General features: G+C 47.3%; 1 protein-coding gene across 1 annotated transcript; it reads left to right on the forward strand.

Moving 5' to 3' along the window:
* Window positions 1-386: 386 nt before the first annotated feature.
* Window positions 387-8,495, forward strand: Tmed9 (transmembrane p24 trafficking protein 9). The gene is made up of 5 exons (XM_004665069.2): window positions 387-588; window positions 750-850; window positions 2,261-2,386; window positions 4,603-4,749; window positions 7,667-8,495. Exons 1-5 carry the CDS (start codon window positions 405-407, stop codon window positions 7,814-7,816), a joined length of 708 nt encoding a protein of 235 aa, XP_004665126.1. The 5' UTR covers window positions 387-404; the 3' UTR covers window positions 7,817-8,495.
* The last annotated feature ends 644 nt before the right edge of the window (window positions 8,496-9,139 follow it).

The raw sequence follows: 9,139 nt of genomic DNA on the forward strand, positions 1-9,139 counted from the left end.
CTTTGAAACTCCATTCTCCATCTTATCCCCTCCCCATCTAAACCCCCCCTCCCATTTTTAATTGAAGTAAATCGAGAGTGGGATAGAACGCACTGAAGGTATGTCAGGGATCCTATGTTCGAATCTTGCCTCTGCTCATAATTCGCTCCGCCACCTAGCCGTAAACACCACCATCAGTCATCCCACTTCTTGACAGAATGGAATTGTTCCTCGGTAGTAAAAGACCCTCAATCCGACCCAGGCAAGAGGCTGATCCCAATCAAGTTCTGACGCGCCGAGACCTCAGAGAATCTCGGGAAATGTAGTCCCCTCGGGCGGAACTCGCAGTCCCGGCAGGCACCGCGGCAGCCTCGGCAGCGCTACGTGGCTCGGCGGTCTGCGCTTGCGCAGACAGGTGGGGCAAGATGGCTGCCGAGCGAGTGGTGCGGCTGGTGGGGAGCTCGTCTAGAACGGTGCTGCGTGGAGGAATGCGGGCCCTCCTGCTGCTGCTGTGGTTGGCGGCCCGCGGGAGCGCGCTGTACTTCCACATTGGGGAGACAGAGAAGAAGTGCTTCATTGAGGAGATTCCGGACGAGACCATGGTCATAGGTGCGGGGGAGAAGGGAAGAGTTTGGGACGATACCGCGGTCCTGGGGCGGGGGGTGCGGAGCGCCCCGAGCTGCTGCCTCTGCTGGGCCCCGTCCGCCCTGGGCCTAGCGCCACTTCGCCGTCTTCTGACCCGGGCCCTCCCGCTTGTTATCTGTCCCCAGGAAATTATCGGACGCAGCTGTACGACAAGCAGCGCGAGGAGTACCAGCCGGCCACCCCTGGGCTTGGCATGTTCGTGGAGGTGAAGGACCCGGAGGACAAGGTGAGCTGCACCCGCGCCGACCCCGCGCCCTCCAAGCGCGGGCACTGCCCCTGTTAGTTTCCGCATCTTTGAGAAGTGGGTAAAGGTGGTGCGCGAAGACCCCGGGTGTTCGCTGCTGGCTAGCAGTGGGCTGCTGAAATGGTCACTGCTTTTCAACTTCTCTCGGACTGCGACGTGATTCCGCCAAGTCACTCAGTGGCCCGGGGCCACTTCTCTGGCCTGTGAAATGGAAATTCACTTAACCTTATGCGTGTGGTGGGTTAATGGGCATCAAAGAGTTTTGTCCGCTCTAAAGCGGCGTGGTATTCGGAGTTTCGGATTTCATGGAACACAGCACCTTTTCAAAAGAGAATAAGCAGTTTGTAATTTTGAAGGTAATAACAAAACAAAAAAAAACCAAAACTCTTTAGCTGTCACCTACCATCTCCACACATCCCTTAAAATCAGCAGCAGCTTAAGTAACATCACTCTGAAAGAGTTGAAAAGAATTGAAAGACGTGTTAAAGGGGAGCTCTTCCCAAGAGTGTTCACTGCCAGCCCAGTATTAGGCTCTTTCCCTTCCCCCAAATGGTCTTGGCAAGCATTTGCCAACTGCTGCTGTCTCTGAATCTTTTGTCATTATTTTTAAAAATTTATTTACTTGATGCATACTAATATTGAAGTAACATTAGCATCAAGTAGTGCAGACGTCTGTGCATTTGCTTGATTTAGTTTGTTCTGACCTTACCAGTTTCAAATTGGAATTGCACCATTTCCTAGATAAAAGAAACTAAGTATATTCCTGTACTTTTAAGTTTTCAAAACAGTCTTTTAAAATTGCATTGTTTTTATTTTTAGACTCAGTTAAAAAAAAAACAAAACTAAAATGGTCTTTCAAAAAGAGGCATCTAGACGTGTTCCTAGTTTTGTATATGGGCTTAGGTTTTGTAACCAATAAAAAAAAAAGCTGCTGCAAGGAAAAGAAAAATTATTTACTTGCTAGAAAGAGAGAGAGAAAATATGGGCACATCAGGGATGCTTACTTCTCTAAACCAACTCCAGATGCATGTGACACTTTCTGCAACTGGGGAATCAAACCTAGATTGGCAGGCTTTCAAAGGAAGTGCCTTTAACTGCTGAACCAACTCTCCAGCCCTGTCTGGATCTTAGTGCTGTGAGAGGTTGCCTGAGCCTTTTTTTTTTTTTTTTTTTTTTTTTTTCAAGATAGGGTCTCACTTTAGCCCTGGCTGACGTGGAATTCACTAAGGAGTCTCAGGGTGGCCTCGAACTCACAGTGATCCTATCTCTGCCTCCTGAGTGCTGAGCCTCTTTTTTTTTTTTTTTAACCAATTTTGTGGTACTTAGATTAACCACCATTTCCTTTCAACCTCCCTAATATAATACTGACTCAAACCCCTCTCCTGTCTCTAGGTCATCCTAGCCCGACAGTACGGCTCGGAGGGCAGGTTCACTTTCACCTCCCATACCCCTGGTGAGCACCAGATCTGTCTTCACTCCAATTCCACCAAGTTCTCTCTCTTTGCTGGAGGCATGCTGGTAAGTCAACCCCTGTGAGACTAGAAGCTTTGGCTTCTTTGCGTTTGTCAGAACTGGAGATTGTTGGTCCTGTATGAGTGGGGCTTGTTGGATGTGTGTCTCCTAAGACTATTAGATTTCCAGTGGACATTCTGGACACAGTGAGCATCATATAGCTATCCCTTAGCCAACCCCCCCCCCCCGCCTTAGGTATAAACATCTGTGGGCACTCACATCCATTATGTAAGATGATGCACTGTTTTCATATAGCTTACACAAACCCTGCCATATACTTCAAGTCATCTCTAGGTTATAATCTCTAATACAATATAAGTACTATGTATGTAAACAAGCACCTTGAACTGCTGAGCCTTCTCCCCCAACAAGTTGTATTTGTATTGTTTAGATAATAATGGCCAAAAAGAACCTATGTACTCAGTATAAAAATAGATTTGTGGAGCAGGGTGTGGTAATGCAGGCCTTTAATCCCAGCACTCTGGAGGCAGAGGTAGGAGGATCACCATGAGTTCGAGGCCACCCTAAGACCACATAGTGAATTCCAGGTTAGCCTGAGCTAGAGTGAAGCCCTTGAAAAACCAATCCCCCCCCCCAAAAAAAACCAGATTTGTGTGTTGGAGATATGGCTTAGCAGTTAAGCACTTGCCTGTGAAGCCTAAGGACCCCAGTTTGAGACTCAGTTCCCCAGGACCCATGTTAGCCAGATGCACAAGGGGGCGCATGCATCAGGAGTTCGTTTGCAGTGGCTGGAGGCCCTGGCGTGCCCATTCTCTCTGCCTTTTTCTGTCTGTTGCTCGCTCTCAAATAAATAAAAATAAAACAAACAAACAAAAACAGATTTGTTTGTTTCTGCTTTTTTTTTTTTTTTTTTTTTTTTTTTTGAGGTAGGGTCTCACTCTAGTTTAGGCTGACCTGGAATTCACTCTGTAGTCTCAGGGTGGCCTTGAACTCATGGCAGTCCTCCTACCTCTGCCTCCTGAGTGCTAGAATTAAAGGTGTATGCCACCATGCCCAGCTTTGTTTCTGCCTTAAATTTTATTTTATTTTATTTTTCTAAATTTTTAGTAACGTTTTCCATGATTATAAAAAGTATCCCATGGTAATACCCTCCCCCTCCACACTTTCCCCTTTGAAATTCCATTCTCCATCATACCCCTTCCCATCTCAAACAGTCTCTCTTTTATTTTGATGTCATGATCTTTTCTTCCTCCTATGATGGTCTTCTGTAGGTAGTGTCAGGCACTATGAGGTCATGGATATCCAGGCCATTTTATGTCTGGAGGGATTTTTTTTTTTTTTTGAGGCAGAGTCTTCCTTGTCTCATTCTTGTCCAAACTGATCTGGAACTCCCTCTGTACCCTAGATTGGCTTCAGACTTAGTGATCCTCCTACTCAGCCTCCTGAGTGCTAGGATTAGAGGTGTGTACCACCATGCCTGATTAGCCCCCGCCCCCAGTAGTGTCTCATTCCAGCCCTAAGCTGGCCTCAAATTCACAGTGATCCTTCTACCTCTGCCTCCTGAGTGCTGGAATTAAAGGTGTATGGTGCCATGCCTGGCTTCTAGCTCTTTAAGAAAAAAATTCTTTTTTTTTTTTGTCTTTACAATTGGTTGACTACAGAACTCTCAGAAGCAGAGAGCGCATTGTACGTTCATTGCTTAGAGCATAAGCCCATTTTTTTTTTAAAGTATTTTCTTATTTACTTATGAAAAAGAAAGAATTGGCAAACTAGTACTGGGGAGTCGAATCTGGGTCTTTTGGCTTTCCCTGCAAGCCCTTAGTTAAGGCTTAGCTAAGCCATCTCTCCAGTTCAGCCCACCTTTTTTCTTTTTTAAAAAACTTTTATTAAGTATTTACTAGAGAGAAAGAGGGAGAAAGAGAATGGATGTGCAAGAGTCTCCAGCTGCTGCAAACGAACTCCAGACACATGTGCCACCTTTGCCTCTGGCTTATGTGGGTCCTGAGGAATTGAACCTGGGTCCTTTGGTTTTGTGGACAAACACTTTAAATGCTAAGCCATCTCTCCAGCCCAGTCCACTCTTTTATTCTTTTTTGTATGGCCAGACCCTATATGGCTAAACATGGAGGGGATCTCAGACTGTTGGCTAAATAATCAAATGAAGGAAAGCAAGATTGGGAGAGGGGAATCAACTGTCAGTCTCACGCAGAAAGATGGAGTTGGACTGCCTAACACGTCTTATCTCCCTCCTCTGTCCCCAGAGAGTTCACCTTGACATCCAAGTGGGTGAACATGCCAACGACTATGCAGAAATCGCTGCCAAAGACAAGCTGAGTGAGCTGCAGCTACGAGTGCGGCAGCTGGTGGAACAAGTCGAGCAGATCCAAAAGGAGCAGAACTACCAGCGGGTGAGTGAGTGGGCTGGGAGCAGCTGCTTCTGAATGCTGCCCACTGGCTCGGCCGGGAGTTGTGGGTAAACTCATAACCAGTGGGTAAGGGCTTCAGCCAGGAGGGGCAACTTCTGAATGCTGCCCACCGGCTCGGCCAGGAGTTGTGGGGGACTTACCTTGTCCACAGTGCAGGGCTAAACGAGAGAGTCATCCATGTTGTAATAGAGGACACAGAGGTAGACTCTTCAGAGCCTGACATTACACTAGATCACAGTCAATGTAGGGTGCCTGGGTGGGGATTAATACCAGCACCTTGGGTGCAGATTCACTGGCTCCACGTGCTTTTGTGACCAGGAACCGGACAAGTATGAATCTGTGGTTGATCTCTTTTTTTTATTTAATATTTTATTTATTTGAGGGAGATAAAGTAGCAGATAAGAGAAAGAGAGAGAATGGGCATTCCAGGGCTTCCAGCCACTTCAGAGGAACTCTAGTCACATGCACCACCTGGTGCATCCTGCTTACGTGGGAACTAGGGAATGGAACCTGGGTCTTTGCTTCACAGGCAAGCACCTCAACCACTAAGCTATCTCTCCAGACCCCTACTTTGTTTTTTTGTTATTTTTCAAAGTAAGATCACACTCTAGGCCAGGCTGAACTGGAATTCACTATGTAGTCTCGGGCTGGTCTCAAACTCAGAGCAGTCCTCCTATTTTAGCCTCCCAAATGGCAGGATTAAAAATGTGCACCACCATGCCCAGCTCATCTACATTTTTTTAAAAAAATTTTTATTTATTTATTTGAGAGCGACAGACACAGAAAGACAAATAGAGCAGGGGAGAGAGAGAATGGGCGCGCCAGGGCTTCCAGCCTCTGCAAATGAACTCCAGATGCGTGCGTCCCCTTGTGCATCTGGCTAACGTGGGACCTGGGGAACCGAGCCTTGAACCGGGGTCCTTAGGCTTCACAGGCAAGCGCTTAACTGCTAAGCCATCTCTCCAGCCCTCATCTACATTTTTAAAAAGCATTTCTTTATTTTTCTTTTATTTGAGGGGGGGGAGTGGGTATGTCAGACCTCCAGCCACTGCAAACAAACTCTAGACACAAGTGCCACTTTGTGCATCTGGCTTTATGTGGGTATTGGGGAATTGAACTGGAGTCATTAGGTTTCGCAGGCAAGTGCCTTAACCACTGAGCCATCTCTCCAGCCCTCATCTACATCTTTTTTAAGGGAATTTTAATTTTTTATTTCTTTATTTATATGAGAGAGAGAATGGGTATGCTGGGGCCGGTAGCCACTGCAAACAAACTCCAGGTGCATGTGCCATCATGTGCACCTGGCTTATGTGGGTTCTGGAGAGTTGAACCTAGGTCTTTAGGCTTCTCAGGCAAACACCTTAACCACTAAGTCATCTCTCTCTCTAGCCCATCATGTACTTTTTGTTTGTTTGTTTTGAGGTAGGATCTCACTATAGCTCAGGCTGACCTGGAACTCACTATGTAGTTTCAGGGTGGCCTCAAACTCAAAATGATCCTTCCTTCTGCCTCCTAAGTCCTAAGTGCTGGGATTAAAGGTGTGTAATACCACGTCCGGCTCTTTTTTTTTTTTTTTTTTTTTTTTGAGGTAGGGTCTCACTCTAGCCTAGGCTGACCTGGAATTCACTATGTCATCTCAGGGTGCCCTTGAACTCACAGTGGTCCACCCACCTCTGCCTCCTAAGTGCTGGGATTAAAGGCATGCCCCACCACGCCCGGCTCAAATACATTTTTAAAGATTTTTTGTTTTGGTTTGGTTTGGTTTTTCGAGGTAGGGTCTCACTGTAGCCCAGGCTGACCTGGAATTCACTGTAGAGTCTCAGGATGGCCTCGAACTCACGGTAGTCCTTGTACCTCTGCCTCCCGAGTGCTGGGATTAAAAGCGTGTGCCATCACGCCTGGCTAGAAATGTTTTTACTTATGTGAGAGAGAGAGAATGAATATGGATGTACTAGGGTCTTAGGGTCTCATGCATCTGTCACTTTGTGCATCTGGCTTTATGTGGATACTGGAGAAAGTGCCTTTAACCACTCAGCCATCTCCCCAGCCCTCTGTGGCCATCTAAACAGGAATGACTAGTGTTCAGGGTCAGCCAGGAATTGCTTGCAGAATTGCGGTCTGAATTTTCACCTCTTCACTTTTTTTCACAGGCAGCTAGGGGTCCAGGTTTTCTTCTTTTTTTTTTTTTTTTTTTTTTCCTGAGGTAGGGTCTTGCTGTAGCCCAGGCTGATCTGGAATCCACTCTGTTGTCTCAGGGTTGACTTGAACTCATGGTGATTGTCATACCTTTGCCTCCCAATTGCTGGGATTAAAGGCATGTGCCACACCATGCCTGGCCAGTCCAGGTTTTTTATGTGAATTCCCCTCCCCTCTTTTTTGCCATGTGTTTGTGCTTGCCAGCAGGCATTGCAAGCAAGTGCTGTTAACTGCTGAGCCATCTTCCCAACCCATTTTCCTTAGCTTTATGTGTTGGAAAAACGTTGTGAGAGACAAAATATATGAAGGGCAGAGCCAGCCTCCAGGCCAGAAGTTTGGAAACTGTACATATGGTAAATCTTCAAGGAGCAATGTGAGAGACCTGGACAGAAGACTCAGAACAAATCCACTTCTGAGCACTCTAGCTCTGTCCAGCAGGGGTGACGCCACCAGTACCTTTCCTCTCCGCTAGGTATCAGGGAATATCCAGGTGAGGATTATCCTTGACAGATGAACAAGGTGACTTGGGAAACGGGCAGTAGATTGCTTGTAGTCATCTGGTCCCCAGCTAAAGTCCGCAGGCATTTAGCTGGAACCAGGGCAGAGTGGGGGCCCCAGAGCATGCCGGAAACTTGCAGACTGAGAACCCTGCAGTTCCAGCAGTCTCAGCCAACTTAGACCTACCCTGTATTTTCTCTTACAGTGGCGAGAGGAGCGTTTCCGTCAGACCAGTGAGAGCACCAACCAGCGGGTGCTGTGGTGGTCCATTCTGCAAACTCTCATCCTTGTGGCCATCGGTGTCTGGCAGATGCGGCACCTCAAGAGCTTCTTTGAAGCCAAGAAATTGGTGTAGCTGTCTCATGCCTCACAGGCCATTTTTCCTCCCAGGCTGAGGGAGGAGGAGCCTCCTGGGCTGATTTGTCTTTGGCAGGCAGCCTGTTTCTCCACCACTGCTGTTCTGGAGGAGAGTGGGGTGGCAAGCACCCCAGGCACGAGCTGAGGGCAGCAGCTTGACTCTGATACTGAGCAGGTGCCTGTCACCCCAATCTGTGGACCTTTTGCATTATCACTCAGACTGGTGATGCCCCTGGTGTCTTAGAATCTCAGTGTTATTGATCAGGGATGTGAGGCTACTGTCTGGGGCTGATGGGAGGGGAATGGGTGGGCGGGCAAGCCAATTTTCCTTTTGTCTTCCTTTTCTAAAGTGGGATTTTGAGCAGGTCAGGGTGTGTCTCTTACTTCTTGCCACCCTAGTGGCCTTGCTTTTAAAACTTGCCTTTGTCCTAGAACCAGTCTGCTGATCCAAGGTGTGTGTATGTCAGTTCAAGGTGGGGTGAAGTGGCTCAGGTTGATGCTGGCTTCTTATGGTTGTCCTTTCTAGGGCTTGAGGAACTGGTGTCATGCCAGGTGGAGACCTTGGTGCTTGTTGGGGACAGGGACTGCAGTCTTAGTTACTGGTTTTATTTTGAGTTTTGTTACATTGGTTTCCCAATTAAAAAAAAAAAAAAGAAAAAAAAAGACAACTTCTCCCTGTGTAAAGTTACTCTCAGTGGGGCTGGAGAGATCACTTAGTGGTTAAGGTGCTTGCCTGTGAAGCCTAAGGACTCATGTTCGACTCTTAAGGTCTCATGTAAGCCAGATGCACATGTAAGCACCTGGAGTTACATTTTAGTGGCTGGAGGCTCTGTCTCTGATTTAAAAAAAAAAATTACTCTCATTGGGCACGACACTGCATGCACTTCTTCCAGTGAGCAAACTACTCCACATTCCAAGATGAATGCCCACCTGTGAGCTTCATTCTCTCCATCCTCTACATGCCTCCCTGTGGCAAGCAAAAGGCACTGAGGTTGTCCAAAACCAGGCACCAGCAGAGTGTGAGATTGAGGCTCGGGCCTGCCTCTCTGCAGTGCTTTACTTGGGCCTGCTCATTCTGTGGTGGGGAGGCAGAGTTGTCATGGATTCTGGAAGAGTCTCTAGTGCATTGAGCAGAGGAATACTGTGGTGTGGAAAGGAGACTTTGGGTTGATGTAGGTCAAGGATATTTGGTGGACTGGGGTGATGTCTGCAGGGACCACAAAGGAAAGGAAGGACTGAGGAAACGTGATGGGGCAGAAGTGGTTTGGAAAAGAGAGAAACAGCTTGGGTATATAGTTGGATATTCTTTGTCTATTGGAGA

Source organism: Jaculus jaculus, chromosome 6 (genome assembly GCF_020740685.1).
Source record: "Jaculus jaculus isolate mJacJac1 chromosome 6, mJacJac1.mat.Y.cur, whole genome shotgun sequence".
In the NCBI taxonomy this organism is placed as follows: domain Eukaryota; kingdom Metazoa; phylum Chordata; class Mammalia; order Rodentia; family Dipodidae; genus Jaculus; species Jaculus jaculus.

Excerpts from the sequence above, each read along its gene's own strand:
- Tmed9 (XM_004665069.2), top strand. The coding sequence starts at position 405 with ATGGCTGCCGAGCGAGTGGTGCGGCTGGTGGGGAGCTCGTCTAGAACG. Across the intron at positions 589-749 it reads GGACGAGACCATGGTCATAG|GAAATTATCGGACGCAGCTG; the intron begins GTGCGGGGGAGA and ends ATCTGTCCCCAG. Across the intron at positions 2,387-4,602 it reads TCTTTGCTGGAGGCATGCTG|AGAGTTCACCTTGACATCCA; the intron begins GTAAGTCAACCC and ends CTCTGTCCCCAG.